Here is an 18,216-nt window from a genome sequence, read left to right as displayed (position 1 = left end):
GGATTCTTTAGCTGTTTGCAGTACCACCGTATTCATTGGAAAATTTACATGAAATTGAAAAAGTCTGTCATTTGAAAATTCTCGGAGATGATGTCAATAGGTTTTAACACTGACTTCAAGATACCCAACTTGACACTACCTTGGTACCAGATTCCTCACTGTGATCTGTGAAATATATTCGAGATGCAGAGTGCCAACTACGGTAACACAATGCTTCTTAAAACGAGTAATGTTGCACTGTGGGACTTAGAAAAGGGCTCTGATTCACCAAAATGTACAACCTTTCACGAGTCTTGGACAAAGAGAGAAGTGATTAGTACCACATCGGAGCCAGAGTTATGTCCCTTTCAACAACAGTTCCAACCATACTTTGCATCTCTAATGCTACTCGTTCTCATTACAGCATGATCTGACTTAATGGTTATGGGTGAAAGGAGTCCATGACTTGAATTCAGCTAGGCTAAGATGAGAAAGGTCAATCATATTGTTGAACACATTCACCCATATGCACAGCTTAACACTCTTGTGATAAAACATGTGGTCTTGAACACATGAACAACTCTTGAATATGACCACAATATCTGACAGGGGAATGAGCTAACCCGAGGCACTGCACCACCAATGTCATCCCATTTAAACACATATGTTGAAACTGAACACACAGATTAATTACAGGCTGAAAACAGTTCATATGGACACAAAATATTTTTCCAAATGGTGTGACTTAAAACTATGTCAGACCTGCACAAGACTAGTACTAGAACTGAGTCAGGTGACACAAGATCTGCACTAGACTAGTACTAGAACTGAGTCAGGTGACACAAGATCTGCACTAGACTAGTACTAGAAGTGAGTCAGGTGACACAAGATCTGCACTAGACTAGTACTAGAAGTGAGTCAGGTGACACAAGACCTGCACTAGACTAGTACTAGAACTGAGTCAGGTGACACAAGATCTGCACAAGACTAGTACTAGAACTGAGTCAGGTGACAAGACCTGCACTAGACTAGTACAAGAACTGAGTCAGGTGACACAAGACCTGCACTAGACTAGTACTAGAAGTGAGTCAGGTGACACAAGATCTGCACTAGACTAATACTAGAAGTGAGTCAGGTGACAAGACCTGCACTAGACTAGTACTAGAACTGAGTCAGGTGACACAAGATCTGCACTAGACTAGTACTAGAACTGAGTCAGGTGACACAAGATCTGCACTAGACTAGTACTAGAACTGAGTCAGGTGACACAAGACCTGCACTAGACTAGTACTAGAAGTGAGTCAGGTGACACAAGACCTGCACTAGACTAGTACTAGAAGTGAGTCAGGTGACAAGACCTGCACTAGACTAGTACTAGAACTGAGTCAGGTGACACAAGATCTGCACTAGACTAGTACTAGAAGTGAGTCAGGTGACACAAGATCTGCACTAGACTAGTACTAGAACTGAGTCAGGTGACACAAGATCTGCACTAGACTAGTACTAGAAGTGAGTCAGGTGACACAAGATCTGCACTAGACTAGACTAGTACTAGAAGTGAGTACTCAGGTGACACAAGATCTGCACTAGACTAGTACTAGAACTGAGTCAGGTGACACAAGATCTGCACTAGACTAGTACTAGAACTGAGTCAGGTGACACAAGATCTGCACTAGACTAGTACTAGAAGTGAGTCAGGTGACACAAGATCTGCACTAGACTAGTACTAGAAGTGAGTCAGGTGACACAAGATCTGCACTAGACTAGTACTAGAAGTGAGTCAGGTGACACAAGATCTGCACAAGACTAGTACTAGAACTGAGTCAGGTGACACAAGATCTGCACAACATTAGTACTAGAACTGAGTCAGGTGACACAAGATCTGCCCAACACTAGTACTAGAACTGAGTCAGGTGACACAAGATCTGCACTAGACTAGTACTAGAACTGAGTCAGGTGACACAAGATCTGCACAAGACTAGTTCTAGAACTGAGTCAGGTGACACAAGATCTGCACTAGACCAATACCTGAGTAGTACTAGATCTGAGCCAAAAGAAAGATCTGCGTAAAACCAGCACCAGATTATTACTAGATCTGTGCCAGGCAACACAAGATCTTTAACTAATAACACAAGATGTGCACTAGATCAGCACCAGATTAGTACTAGATCTAAACCTAATAACACAAGATCTGCACTAGATCCGCACCAGACCTGAGAAATATTACACCAGAACTACATTAGATCTGAGCCAGATTAGCACTAGATCTGCACCAAATTGACTTGGTCTGTACTAGATGAACACCAGCATTTTCAGGTTTCCTTTGGCTGTGCCTGTAATGCTGATCAATACAAGATCAAGAAGACTCTACATTTACATCAGCTGCCAATATGTATGGTCATTTCCAGTAGATCCATCAAACTGCCACTCAAACACTCAGATCTGTAAAGGTACAGTCACTACCTGTGGTGAAGGTTGCTCTTATACCAATCAAAAATCATTACCCCAAACAGTTCAGGTAAAGATGTGCTCTGATTAAGTCTTAACCACAGCCTCAACTGTTACAAAGTACACTTTTGTATCAAGTCCATCAGGTATTGGGAAAGATTTGCTGTAAGTATATGTACAGCCTCACCAAGTATTAGGAGAGGCATGTTCCTGTATCAGTCTCGAAGCTTCATCCTGTGTTAAGACAGATGTGGTTTCAGTCTAACAGTGCAGCATCATTGTCATCATTATCATCAATATCATTCAGAGCACAAAACAAGTCAATGTCCAGCATATTTTCATCTGAACATTTCATATCTGTATTTTCACTTGTACTTTCCTTGTTTTCATTTTCAGCGCTGTCATTTTGTCCATTTGAATCATCCCCATTTTCCTGTCCCTCTCTGCTGTTATCCCCTTCTTCATCTTTCTGCTTATCCTCACATTTCTCAACGTCATCCTCCTTTGTATTCTCTTCATCACCCTTCACCTCTGATGTACTCATGCTTTCCTCTGGAACGTCAGGTGTCTCCCCACTTTCTCCTGGCTCACCATTACCTTCTTTACTACGTCCTACACTCTCGGCTGGTTTTTCTTCACTCGCGTTTACCCCAGCTTCACCTTCCTTACTACTGTCTTCACTCTCACCTGGGGCATCCCCACTCTCACCTGCCTCAGCTTCACCATCATTACTGTCTACACTCTCACCTGGGGCGTCCCCACTACCCCCTGCCTCAGTTTCCCCTTTGTTACTGCTGTTGACACTGTCAGCTGGTTTGTCATCACTGTTCCCTCCGTCTTCTCCTTTCTCACTATCAGCATCTCCTTTGCCTTCACTTTCCCCTTTCTCTTCACCATTTTCCTTTCCATCAGCATCAACACCATCTCCACCTTCTGCCTCACTGTTGTCACCTGACTTGGCCGCTTCCTTCTCCTTATCTCTTTCTTTTCCATCACCTCCGTCCTCAGCTTCCTTCTCCTCATTGTCATCTTTACTGCCTTCTGTCTCCATTTCTTCCTCATTATTGTCACTTTTGGAATCATCATCTTTGGATTCTGTTTCCTTTGCAGCATCCTCTTCATCACCATCCTCTTTCGCTTCTGTCTTGATATCTATTTCGCCACTAGTGCCCTCAGCTTCTGAAGTCATCGATTCATCCACATCAATTGCATCCTCCAGCTTTTGTTTCTTTGAACTGACTACATCTCCAACCATAACCTCTTCATCACTGTCATCACTGTCTATCTCAATCACTTCTGACGCTACAGGGTCTGGGATACTTGAACTGGGGACAGGGAATTTCTTGGATAGAGGTCCTGGTTTTTTCCGCTTGGCAACTGAGGTAGGTTGATGGACAACACTAGCTGGTATCCGGTGTATGGGTATCCTGATTGGTTTGAGCTTGAAGCCCATGTCTATGAGAGAGTGTCCCATTACATATTTCACTGAAAGTTTGCTTCGCACATTGAACAATGTCCAGTCCTCCACTAAGGACTTCTGGGTTGTTCTTAAAGATTTCCCCATCTTGGTTGTGGCCATCATGTATTGACCTGAAAATGAAACAATGTCCTAAATTAATACTGTAAAATTAGATTTTCAACTGATCTTTACTTCGTGTGACCAGTAAGGCTGTAACGATTCACTCGCATATTCGGTGAATCAAAAAGTAGCCCTTCATGAATTCAATTCGTTATTTGTGGTCACTAGAACCGAATATTAACGAATATGTACAATTTTTTTTAAGGGAGCATGTTTTACTTGAACCCTTGTGTACTTTTGGAAAGTGAGATATGCAAGGATTGAACATGTACTAGCATTGCAGTAGCGCAAGTCATGTTAGTTTGCCAAGCCACACATGGTACTGTCGACTATAACTATTACATTACAAATTTGAGTGTCATGAGATCACTGGTTATTGCTGTGACAAATCAAAACTGTCAACATGGGCATTCCATATTGTACATCAATCACATAACTACAATATTGTATTCGTGAATAATTATTCGTATTCGTTACCCAATATTCATGACACATATCATATTCGCCACATAGTGTATTCGTTGCAGCCCTAGTGACCAGTGATTTATCTCCCTTTCAACACTAATGGTTACATTCCTCTAGAGAGTACTTCTGGTTTCAAGGAAGTCTGCTGTTTGCTAGTATCCTCACATTCCTAATTGTGTATGAAAAGCCTTGAGATGAGATTCTACAGAGCTTTAGAGGGCTCAGCACTTCTGGTTGCCTTTTAAATCTACTGCACACAGCAAGCTCAAAACTGTTCTGGCTGTAGGGCAGCAGATTGTAAACATTCAAATCTAGACCCCACAATCCAATGATATATATCATAAGCAATGATCCACACTGTCAGGGTACAATGACCTGCAACCAAGTAAACAAGCATAACCATCTGATCCATTTAGTTGTGTTTTTAAAGATTGTTTTGTTCTAAAAAAGAATCCCTACTAGATGTAGTGCATGCTGCATGCTGTACATTGTACAGAACTGGCCTGAATGTAGAATAAATGCATCCACTTTCTCCTGTGACTCTACCATGTCTCTTTACTATTCTGAGTCAAGTAAAATTGGAAATTTTAATATAAATTGTATATTTATATACTTATCATATCTCACGACTTGCACCTCTCTCTCTTGCTTTGATTTTTAGTGGAACGACTGTAAACTTTTTTCCATAGGCCTCCTTGTCCATTCGCCCGTGCACTCCATGCTGCTCTCCTTAATTAGCTTCCTAGTTCCTAATAAAGCTTGCAGCATGCTCCACTAATTGCCCACGTGACTACCTTGAATGATCATTCTCATCTTGGAGCCAACGTTCTAATCTGAGTAGTGGGAAAGCCGGGCGGGCATCCATCGATTGAGATAGGATAAGTATATAAATATACAATTTATATTAAAATTTCCAAATTTTTAAACTTATCCTATCTCACGACTTGCACTTATCCCACGGTTGGACGGCGGGCCGCAGATTACCCTTCTGTCTGGACAGTGAGAACAGCTGGTCTTGGAGCTGTGTGGACTGATGACAACCGTAGATAGCGATGTACAAGGGAGGCCTGTTACGCATGCACGTAACTCCTATGCTTGTAGTGGGTTCTCTGGAACCCCTTGGCTTACTAAGCACAACGACTCCCAGGGAGATGGGTGCTCCCAAGTGATGTGGTGTTCGGACGCAACCTTGTACAAGACAAGGGATGCAACTCGGCAAGTAAGCCTCGCCTCGCCACGATTTACAAGGTACCCCCGTAATTGAAGTCTTGCGACTAGACTCGGGCCAGCCCCTACTTCAGGAAGGCCCCCCAGACAACAACCGAGGCGGGTGAAAGAGAAACACAACTCGGCATCTCCAAGGTTTAATGTTCAGTTCCAGGCAGCATCAAATTGACCCTCACTCCTTTGCCTAAGCTTAGTCAAAGGATGTGCCCGGCAACTTTGGAGGCAGAACGCAACGAAATCCACTGGAATTCGTAGTGTCACACTTCACTGACGTAATTGCTCCGTGGAGTAGATCAGTAAGCGTGAATGTCGAACACCTCTGCATCGTCATACTGATTGTGCCTCAGGTCCATAGGGCCACGCTAGGTGGCCGTATTCCGATGCCTTGGTATGGAGGCCAAGTGAAGTAGTTCTTAAACCCATATAATAAGAACAAAAGGTTGAGATCCAGTTCAACTTTTATTCAGTATATACAAGGAAGTAGTAACGCGAATGCGGAAGCGTCCCTCATCTGCGCTGTTGGGCCGATGTAAGCTGCTGAGCCAGTACAGAGGTCCGAACTGGTGTAGTCCCTTGACATCCGTGACAGACAGGTCTCGCAGGTAATGTGAAGAGAAGACTGTATCAGAACGCCAGAAGCAACCTTCCATGATAGCGGTCAAGGAGCAGTTGCTATGGAGGGCCATCGTCAAGGCTAGTGCACAAGTCTCATGAGGAAGTGGCTGGAGGAGGCAACCCTGCAAAGGTGTAGGCTCGCAGGATCGTGGCACGCATCCAGAAGGCCAATGTGGTCCGGGAAACCTCAGTTCTTGAAGCGTTTGACAAGGGTATGAAGAGGCACTTTCGTAGCCGTCGACGATCCTTGGAGGCAGCAAGGTAAACGTGTAGAGCCCTAACAGGGCAGAGTGTCAAATCTTCATTATCATCAGGCCCAAGAATGGTGGACAACGGGGGAATGGTAAACATCCGGTCCGGTTGCCCTGGCAGTTAGTTTTTCGCAATGAAGTCCCAGTGGAGACCCAGGAAAGCCTTGCCATGTTTCTTCCGCTCGAACCGCACCCGATTGACATCAAGCGCATGCAGTTCAGATGTACGAGCAGCGGTATCCAAAGCTACCAGGAAGAATGTCTTGAATGTCACTTGTTCGAAGTCCTTGTCTTCTAAAGGTTCATAATCTGTAGAAATCATATGATGACGGGACAGATCCCAGGCCGGAGGTCTGAAGTTCCTGGACTGGTCAGAGAGTCTATAGGAGCGAAGTAGACTCTGCAACTCAGCAACAGTGGAAATCTTCGTGCCCGTGGTGGTAGCCAAAACCGAGTTAATGGTGGCGAAGTAGGTAGCTAACGTAGTACCCTTGAGTTTCTTAGTAGTGTGGAGATGCTGGAGAAACTCAGCAATGACCTGAGCCTAGGTGGAAGTGGGAGATGCAATTCCCCTAAGCTTGCAATAGTCTTCAAACGTCTTCCACTTGTTGTCGTACAAGGAACGGGTCGAAGTACGATGCGCTGAAGTGATAGCTGTGGCTACTCAGCGAGAGTAGCCCTGAGCTATGAGAGACCTCTGAAGATGCGCCAAACGTGTAGATTGAGGGTCTGAGGTGACCCGTGGCGCAGTTCCGAGTGAGGGTGAAGAAGTAGGTCGTCCCGGTTGGGAAGCGGTACTGGGTTTGGCTCTGCCAGGCTTCTTAGGCTGACGAACCAACTTCTTGCTGGCCAGAAGGGTGCGACCAAAAGCAGTAGTATGTTGCTGGTGGCCAATAGTTTCTGTATTAATTTTGGTAGCAGAGCTGGAGGGGGGAACGCGTAGGCATTGAGACCCTCCCATGATATTGCCAACGCGTCGAGGACCCACGCCAAGGAGTCTGGGATTGGTGATACGAACTTTGGAAGTTGGTTTTTGAACCTTGTGGCGAACAGATCTATTTGAGGCCGTGATAACGGGTAGATCATCAACTGAAAGATCTGCGGCAGTAACTTCCACTCTGTCGGGGACGGTCGGTTGGATCGGGACAAGGCATCGGCGATCACATTTTTTACCCCGGGAATTTGTCTGGCTCTGGCTACGATGTTGAGTGAGTCGATGAGATGGAAGAACCTGATCGCCCATTGTATCAGAGCCTGTCGAGCCTAGATGATTTATATACCAAACCACTGTCGAATTGTCTGATTGGATCAACAGACTGGTTGATTGAAGCTCTGTTGCCCAATGTGAGATGGCTTGAATTTCCGCCTTGAATTCCAGCTCGTTTATATGAAGTACCCGTTCGTCGGATGACCACAGCCCGGGCCACTTGGTGGTCGAGGAAGTGAGCTCCCCAACCCATGAGGGATGCATTGACGGTGATGAGTAGGTGATGAGTCAGTGCAAAAGGCATCATAGAGACTCCGGCGCAAATATTCCGTTCGTCGAGCCACCATTGAAGGACTGGACGAAGCGGTTCTGGAAGGCAAATTAGTTCCTTGGGGTTGTCGGCCTGAAAGTACGGGCGTAGAAATCGCTGTATCGGCCGAAGTTGGAGCTGGCCTCTGTACGTTAAGGCTTGAGCTGATGTCAGAAGGCCCAGTAGCTCCTGCCACTGTCGTAAGGTTCTCGCCTGAGACAGTGCTGGAGGAATGCATTGCTGAATCTTTACCCACCTGTTGTGAGGTACGAACATCATCCCCTGACGAGTGTTGAACAGTGCTCCGATGAATTGGAGTTTCTGAGTCGGTATTAGTTCCGATTTCGATATGTTCAACAGCCACCCTAACTGTCTGAGCAGCGTGGTGGTGAACTGTAGCTGGCGAAGCAATACGATCGGATCCTGTTGAGCCTATGTAGCTTTTGAAGGTGATCCCTTTAAAGTGGAGGAAGCTCGTTATGGGCTTGGTAATTCGGGTAAAAAGCCACAGGGCCGTGGAAATTCCAAATGGTAGGACTTTCCTTTGGTAGTGATTCCCGTTGAACACGAAGCGAAGGTACTTCCGGTGTTTTGGATGTATCGGAACGTGAAGATCTAGGCTGATGAGGAAGTCTCCCTTCAAGATGGTGCGTAAAAGGTTGATCGACACCATCCTGAAGTGAGGCGGTGGAAGCAGGAATCGGGCATTGAACAACTTCATATTGAAGATGAGCCGGAGTTTGTAGGAATTTTTCTTTGGAACCAAGAAGATGGGGGAGTAGAATCCTTGAGTGACGGGCGATGGACCTAGGAGCTCTATCGCGAGTTTGTCTAATAGCATACCTATTGTGGATTGCAGAGTCTGAAGCTGGTCCACAGGATATGAGCGATGTGCAGGATGCGACGTCAGAGGTGGACTGCCAATAATGGGTAGCTGATAGCTGTGAAGTAGCAGGTTGGTGACGTACGGATCTTTGAGGATGGTCCAATTCGGGGCGAAGATCTGCAATCTCCCGCCTACCAGACTGTTGCAAATCGGAACGACTGGGGGCGACGTGAGGAACCACCACAGCCAGATCTGTTTCCTCTGCCACGGCCTTGACTGGATGCGCCACGAAAAAGATTGCGTAAATCCGGATTGGTAGGGGTGAACTGTGCAGTATGACATTGTTTTAATGAGTCCTGGAGCTGTGACTTCTGTATCTTTAACAGTTCAATCGAGACTTGAAAGTGGGTTTCTTTATCAACTTTATTAGATACTTCTTGGATGCTACCATTGAAGAGGGAGTCAGTAAACCAAGGCTGGCGAAACAGTTCTGTTTTAAATCGCTCCTCCCATGAAGAGATGTTAAGGGGTCCAGGTCGGTGAACAGCAAGAGTGTAGCCCCAAAAAAGAGACAACTGATCCAGGATAATTTGGAACTGGTCCAGAGCTAAAGTCATGCATCCTCGGATGTAAGCGTCTTGATCAGAGTAAGCATGCTCCAGAGCAGTGTTAACAGTGTCGACTGCTGCACTCACGCAACTAATAGATGGCAGCGTCTTTCTCACGGCTGAATCCATGTCAGCCAACTCTCGATTCTCAATAAGGTAGGGCGAAGCAGCTTGTTTGCCATACAGGGTTCCAATATCCTCATCAACTGTTGGAGCCATAGAGATTTTTGTTAGGCCGTGGACATGAGAGGTAGAAGGATTATATCTGGGAGCAGAGAATCCGTCCTTAATTCGTTTCAGGCTCTTGAAACCATTATTTAGTGTACTGGATAAATTCAGAGTACAAGGTCGAGGTGGTAGGGTGATGGTAGATCAATCCCGGTGCCTAAGAGTATAAGAGTGATCCAGGTCATCTGCTGAAGTACTCAAGGGAAGTTGGAGCTTCTCAACAATCCAAAGGAGTACCTGAGGTGTCTCAACTGCTGCAAAGCTACCCCCAGGGGTAGATAACTCAGAGTGAGCTGGAGATGCAGGCATGGCTATTTGGACTGGATCAATCTCAGGAGGTGGACCAGATGAAGAGACAGGAGCTACCAAAGCTGGATGGGCTGGAGTAGAAGGCTGTATTTGGTTCCAGGCTGAGGTTATGGCCCTGATCATCATATTTGGATCTGGAGTCGCTGTAGGAGTGGGATTGTTATCAGGTTCCCATGACTCAGCGGTGATCCTAGAGTGAGTCGAAGGCTTCTCAGAGCGTGTAGACGGAACACCATAAGAGACTGTAGGCCTATTAGTGGTATCAGAGCAATGATCACCCGAACTTCTGTCAGAGGAACTGTATCGAGATCTCGATATGGTAAGTACCTAAGTAGGTTCGGTAAGCCGGTGATCTGGATTCCCTAGTATGGCTAGGTGATCCGGTATATGAAGAACTAGTCCGGGTCACTGTAGTTCTAGTTGGTGATCTGGCTTGATTTGGTGATCTGGATCGGTCTGGCGATCTACTACGATGTTGTGATCTGGATCGGTTAGGTGACCTAGATCGGTCCGGTGATCTGATTTGAGGTTGTGATCTGGATCCATTCGGTGATCTGGATCGGTCCAGTGATCTGATTCGAAAAGTTGTGATCTGGATCGGTCCGATGATCTACTTCGATGTTGTGATCTGGATCGGTTCGGTGATCTGGATCGGCTAGGTGATCTGGATCTGTCCGGTGATCTGATTCGAAGTTGTGATCTGGACCCGTTTGGTGATCTGGATTGATCAGGTGATGTGGATCGTAGTTGTGATCTGGATCATGACTGAGATCTGGATTGATCCAGTGATCTTGATCTGCACGGTGATCTAGATTGGGCTTGTGATGGTGATCTGGATTGTGAAGGTGATCTAGATCGTTGTGGTGATCTAGAATGATGTGGTGATGAAACCTGAAGTGTTCATTCATGATGAACGACCCCCGGCAACGCTGTTGTAGCCAGCTCCATCCGGTTCAATGAACTGTGGGGTAACAGTTGGCTGGTTGAACGCGGTTGGCCAGGCTCCAAACAAACTGAGACAGTCGAGAGGATATGTACCGATGATCTGGATGATGATAGTGTCGATCTAAGGTCCCCTGGTAGTGTAGATGGGACAGGCAACGAAGAATTATCGATCACAACCACCCGCGAGTGATCTGAGGCTATGGAAGGTGATTGATGCGTACATTATAGGTGCCGAACGTCCTCAGATAAGTAAGAATCTGATGAAGCGTCCATAAAATCCTCTTGAACCACAGACGTCGCTCTCTTGCGTGAAGGTACGATTTTCTGTCGCTGTAACTTGAAACGCTTTGCGGGAGTGGGATCAGATTCTGTTGATTTCCTGTCCCTATCGGCGATTCTCTGGGAGCAAACACGAAGGTAGGCCTTAAAATCCTCATCTTTTAGTGAATTACACTTGCCACATCGTTTGTTCCAGTTCCATTGTCCAATACAGTCACTGCAAGACAAGTGAAAGTCGAGGGACGAATAATTTGTCTTGCATTGAGCACAAACTTTCCTTTTCCTTGACTGATTATCAGTTTTCCCCATGATGTTAGGGTGAAATAATGTCCCTAATATACAGCACGTCCACACAGTTGTGCGACAAGAAAGAGAATGATCATTCAAGGTAGTCACGTGGGCAATTAGTGGAGCATGCTGCAAGCTTTATTAGGAACTAGGAAGCTAATTAAGGAGAGCAGCATGGAGTGCACGGGCGAATGGACAAGGAGGCCTATGGAAAAGAGTTTACAGTAGTTCCAAAAAAAGTCGAAGCAAGAGAGAGAGGTGCAAGTCGTGAGATAGGATAAGTTTAAAATTTTGTGTTTAGTCAAGTAAGATCACCTAACAACATGCCATATGATAAAACAAATGTACAAATAAAGACACTAAGAAAAGGAGTGAAAAGGAGTTTTCATACGATACAATACATGAACATATTATTTCTGTATCTATACAACATGAAACACTTGCTAAAATATTTTGTTTTGCTTAATGACAGTTCCCATCACATGGTTTGCCAGTCAAATATCCCTAAATTAATCGCAGTCAGAGTTTCAAGATATATTTCTACCAGTGAGTGAGTGAGTTTTAGTTTTATGACGCTTTTAGCAATATTCCAGCAATATGACGGCAGGGGACACCAGAAATGGGCTTCACACATTGTACCCAAGTGGTGAATCTAACCAGGGTCTTTAGCATGACAAGTGAACGCTTTAACCGCTAGGATACCCCACCCCCTACTACTACCAGAAACAGAGCATCAACATGTGTCTGCAGCTACATTTTTCTGAGGAACTTGCTCTGGAATATGCATCATACTGGGACATTGCTGTTTTGTTACAACCCTGACTAAAGGCCAAGTTCAAGCTAAAGTACTCAACGGTTCATGGCACATAGCTGAGAAACCCTGTTACACCATGTATGCAACAAATTATCTTAAAATGTCCTCCATTTATCGTGTATCCAACATGAAACAAAGCTCTACAAAACCTCCTTACCTTGTGTGACGTTGGAGCTGTCCTTCTTGTTGGCCTGGCTGTACTCCATGTCGTGTGTGACCGGCCTCTTGTACCCAGTCACCTTGCTGTTCCAGCACTCAACCTCCAGCACACCGATTCTAGATGCCTTACCCTTCTCGATTCGGTCTTTCTGAATGCAGATAATCAAAACATGTACTGTGAAAGTAACACTCCAATACTGCTGAGGAAAGTTGCAAATCATATAAACACTACAGACAACGAGTGACAAAACTGTTTGTTGGTCAGAAAGATTTTACAACATATTTTTCAACTTAACGTGTTTCCAATCATAGTAACTATATAATCTATTCATGAAAAAACTTGATGCATTTTTGCTAGGTATAAGTTCCTGTAATCCCCTAATAATAACTAACAAAGCATAACATACTCCAGTAATCATTCCAGTCCTTCAGTATTGTACATGAAACACACTACTTACCTCATTCTTCGGGAAGCGGGGCAGTGAAAATAAGAACTCAGTTATCTGCGATCCGTCGTAAAAGCCCTCAGATATACTGCAAAGATAACACAGACACATTATTTGATACACTCTCCAGCATTTTGTTGTTTCTTTAGTTCCAAACAGGCAAACACAGTCAAATGCCACTTGGCCTTGTTTACACTTCAATCTTAAGTTACAAGTTAACATGTTTCGAGTTGAAAGTTATATCTGTTTCAAGTAAGCAATATAATTTTGAACATCTATTGAACACTTAAGGCCTAAAGGATGTTTGGATAATGTTGCTACGCAACCTCGTGCAATGCTAGTTTAGTTTCTACTTGTTTCAACATCAAAATTTATCTTCAAACTTGATGTTTCCGCTTTCCACATAGATTGACACTTACCACTGTTTTCCTGGATGAACAGCAACTTGTGAGGCCTTTTGCCCATCTACATAGATCTTGTAGTAACTGTATGGAGTGTTAGATTTGGCAGCTACACGGATCTGATAAGGAGTCACTGGCCAGCTCTGTAAAAGAACAACATGTACAGACAATACTAAATACTAATTCGAATAAATGTGAAACAATTCAAAATCTTGTACTTTTATCTTTCAATAAGTGTGTGTCACTTGAACTGACTTTGCATCTTTTCTTTTTGTAAGATTTGTTAAATTATTGAAATAGCAAACATATGTCAAGTACATCTTCCACTCTTCCAAACTCCTACCAGCATGCCGAATAGAAAACTAGTGTTACATTTTAACATTGACCTCATACCCTGTTCTCTTTGTTAGCCTTCTTTTCAATACATATCCTGAAACCTATATACCTCTCTAAAATAACCCTATGACTCTGACTCTCCTCATTGCCCTTTCCTGATTCCCAACACCCCACACCTAAAATACATGTTCATCTCCCTGGAACCTCTGTAAGTCTCACCCTTTCATATGTCAGTTACCTTAATCCTCTCTAGTTTTTCCCTTGAACATGTCAGTTCCCCTGCATCCCCACCTCTTCATCACCTGAACCTCTGTCTTCTCATTTACAATGAATACATCTGTTCCCCTGCATCTCTGACCACTTACTCACCTGAGCCTCTGTCTTCTTCACCCCCCTCCCATCCCACAATGAACACGTCTGTTCCCCTGCATCTCTGACCACTTACTCACCTCAGCCTCTGTCCACTTCACCCCCCTCCCATCCCACAATGAACATGTATGTTCCCTTACATCCTGACCTCTTCCTCACCTGAGCATCTGTCTTCTCCCCCAACCATATATCTCTACTCTCCAAAATAACCCCATGATTCCACCTTCTCTAAGACATTGAACATGTCTGTTCCCTTACAATCCTGATCCCTTCCTCAACTAAACCTCAACTCTCCATGAACCTCCTGTTCCACATTGAACATGTCTGTTCCCCTACAATCCTGATCCCTTCCTCAACTGAACCTCAAATCTCCATGAACCTCCTGTTCCACATTGAACATGTCTGTTCCCCTGCTTCCCGACCCCTTCCTCACCTGAGCCTCTGTCTCTCCCTGAACTTCTTCTTCCAAATGGACGTTATAGCTGACAGGAGTAAAGAGATTGCTCTCCACAAAACATGTTCCATCTTTTGAATATTCAGGCAGTTCTACCCCACCCACCAGAATGGACATGGTAAAATCTTTGTTGGACGGCATCCTGGTTGTGGACTCTACAACTGGACTGAAAAGCAGACGAATGAAACATTAGTACCACTGGAAGAAAGCACTACATACCACCACTAGCCTGGTTGTTCAAAACAGGGATTGGGAAAGGCAGGGGCCATGGGCCATTTTGCACATTAGAATAAAAATGGCCCATTAAACTTTTGAAGTTTACTATTGATACAAGGGCAGTGGCCCATTCTTAATTCAGAAAATGGCTAATAATCTTGAAAATGACCCATTGTCAAAGTTCTTCTATCCCAATCCCTGTCAAAATACTACAAATTTACAAAGACCACACCGGAAGTAGTGTTTCCACCCCAATTGTTTCTTTAATTTTAAAAAACAACAGTATATGCTGCAGAGTAGATGTACATGCAGGGTTTAACCTCGACTCACAAAAATGGGGGTCGTAGGGCCCCTAATTATTAGTTTTCGGGTTCCTGCAGGCAATGTAAGGGTCCTGTGTAGAGAACTGTATGTTTTTATAATTTCATTAGAGCCTGGAATGAATCATTAATAATCTGGACTGATGGGTGAAATGACGCACATATCTGCTCTGAAAGAAACAACCAAACACTTAGCAAAGTCATAGATGTGTTGTGGGTACAGTGAATAATATTGTGTGTCCCTCTGGATGTAGTGAAGTTTTGATCTGCGTCCATTCTCTACATTTGTACATACTGGATGCACATTTGCGCATGGCATAAAACCCTGACATGATTAATGGTGTCCTTCTCTGGACCCCTCCAAACAATACATGTCTAAAACGGTGATACAGTTAAGGCTGAAACCACTTCTAACAATACTTTAGACATCACAGTTGCATTAATTTATGCCAGACATGTTTTCATAATGTGGAAGGACATCCTAATAAACATGTCATAATTTGAAAAGACTTTACTACTCTGGAACATACAAGTGTGTGGCCATCTGTAACAATAGTATGAAAACATGAAACAATGTCACTTATTTTAGTACGCTTAACTGATGATATCCACTGATTTAATAGAGAAAAATATCATTACAACATTTCATGATTTATGAACATTTTTATAGCACAGTTTTCTATGTCATCATCAACCTGAGAAACACTTAAAGGACATATTGGATGACAACCAGTGACATTTAAGGGATGTATGGCTCATTCTGTAAATTACTAAATATCATCTATCTCTTGCTTCAGTGGTATAAATGTTGGAACAAAAGGACTTTATACTCAGTGGAAGTACAGACATACAATCTTGGCCATCTTGGCCATGTACTGGACATTGAAAAAATATTCTTTTGTTCAGTTTCATAATTTTTTATCATGAATTTTGTGAAAATAGCTTTTAAAGCAAAGCCTGTAATGGAAGTCACATGTGACTGGCTAATGTTGACTTCTACTTAGCCATTTCATTGGTGAATCAAAGTTCACTAATGTCATTCTGACCTGCATCCAAATGGAATCCTCAGATTTAGAGATTGGTTTAGATATTTCAGTATTATGTCACTGGATTCTTATGGCACATAGGCCAATGTAGCTCTAAGCACTAGTCACCTAGGACTATAACAAAAATCAGATTGGACTAACTACTAATATTTTATTCCAAATTAAACCAGGGAACAATAATATCTTATTTTAGCATGTTTAATGCTGGGGACACATCCATAGCCATGTGTGTAGGTAACATATCAAGCCCTATCCTAGTTTTGAAATTGTAGTTAAATCAAGGTAATACATAACTATGAATCCCTCACAGCAGTAAGAGTGGTGTATGTTCAACATAACACTCAATCCGTGTTTTACATGACACAGAAATGTACGTCCAGGAAGCACAAACATAGACATGGATGCAGAAAAAAATGGATATTTCTTCCTGAGAGACAAACAGTTATATTCACTATACTAAATTTTCAACAAGAAACAAAGTTCCTGTTACAAAAACAAGCATTACATCGACAAGTGCACTTAACTACATTATTTCAATACTTACAAGACCCTCAAAATTCCTATAAGGACCCTTGAAAATTGGGGGTACTTTGGACTTATTTTTGTAGGCCAAGGTAAAACTATGTTCAATGTTGTTTGCATCAGCTACCAAGATAGCAGACGAGTACATTGGTACAAACTTGAGTGTGGCCTAATTAGGGTTTGTCACTGATAATGTAATGAGCCTACTGCCAGGTTAAGGTACGATAATAACATGCAGTTTGTGATACTCATGTAGGCCTACCTTTGTTGATGTTCTGCTTACGTAGAGCAATATTAGGTCTACATGGGTTCAGACTAAAATCTGTATAACACTAATTTTAATAGTAAAGATGCTCATTATGTGTATAAATGTCTCTTGGTATATCATAATTTTGCCAAATACCATACCAGAATACAGACGTAAATACCACGAAATTGCACCACAAATCGCCAAAAACTGGAGAAAGCGCGAAAGTGCCAGGTTTTACAAGGAACGGACAAAATAGTTAAATGTCGTACTCGTCTAATAATTTAGTCCTTACTCATCACTGCTGTAAGCGAAAACATAATGTCCGCTTACGAAGAAACGTGTCCACGACAATGATAATTATCAAATATTGGACTATTTCTGAACTTCTTATCTAGATTTAGCCGTACACAATAACTGTGCACAAACCGGAAGTGAGCATAATTTTGCTTCAAACGACTGTCTTAAATAACCGAGGTGATTTATGAGACTTAATTAGTGTGTATAAACGCAAAAGAACTTACTTTAATTTGTAAGGTTTACCACATGAAGTATAAAAGAGCTTTACGCGTGAAATTGCCCTTCTTTTTGCAGCTCATCATGCAGAAGTCGTTCACAGAAACAGCGAGAGTTACCTCCCTTGACCGTGCATATTCCCGCCATGTCGCACCAATTTTCCCATTGTAAAAGCAGATCGGTTCATTGGCAGTAGTGAGGCCTCTTTGCAGTCACACTAATAATATTTTAGACAACCTTTTCGACATTGATCAGGGAATGTTTCACTTAAATATGTAATTTTGTACAATTTTCATGTTTTACTAAGATCTAATAATTGTATCACGCAGGTTAATTGTTTAATTAGTATAAAATTAAAACATAGCAATATAATAATATCAACAATAATATCAAAATTAAAAACGTATGATATTTTAAAAAATATTGAGGATGAAGATTATTTTATCCAAGCGTAACGTTTCCTATTAAATGTATATATAACAATTATCTGCTGGCGTATAAGCAATAAATATTATGAGATGAGTCCAGATAATTCTTCTTGCAAAATTGTTTTTAAGGCTGTGCTGACTAAAACATCGTTCTATCTTTCAATGCGTTTTCCATTAAATAATGTTATATACATGCAATTTAATGTAATCAGACAGTTCCACCCATTGGGCATTTTCAGCGTAATTGGAATTTAACTGGCATTGATTCAATAACACACACTTACTTTCGAAGCTTGCAAGCCATCAGAAGACTCTTCAATATATTTATTATCGGTTGAATAAATTTCCACAGTCCCATCTCACTGGGGCTCCTTTAGA

At 42.9% G+C, this 18,216-nt stretch overlaps 1 protein-coding gene across 1 annotated transcript; it reads right to left on the bottom strand.

Annotated features, from left to right (window-relative positions):
* Window positions 1–2,812: 2,812 nt before the first annotated feature.
* Window positions 2,813–17,523, bottom strand: LOC124270886 (dentin sialophosphoprotein-like; the record flags this gene model as incomplete). Its single annotated transcript, XM_046705951.1, has 6 exons — window positions 17,419–17,523; window positions 14,523–14,709; window positions 13,403–13,527; window positions 12,996–13,071; window positions 12,536–12,686; window positions 2,813–4,017 (listed from the first exon to the last, which is right to left on the bottom strand). Coding segments are annotated over exons 2-6 (1,719 nt in total), but the record flags the coding sequence as incomplete, so codon positions are not given.
* Between the last annotated feature and the right edge of the window lie 693 nt (window positions 17,524–18,216).

The sequence above is a fragment of the Haliotis rubra genome, unplaced genomic scaffold (genome assembly GCF_003918875.1).
Source record: "Haliotis rubra isolate DU_JTF1 unplaced genomic scaffold, ASM391887v1 Scf1020, whole genome shotgun sequence".
NCBI classification, from domain to species: Eukaryota; Metazoa; Mollusca; class Gastropoda; order Lepetellida; family Haliotidae; genus Haliotis; species Haliotis rubra.
This window is presented reverse-complemented; position numbering and strand designations above follow the sequence as displayed.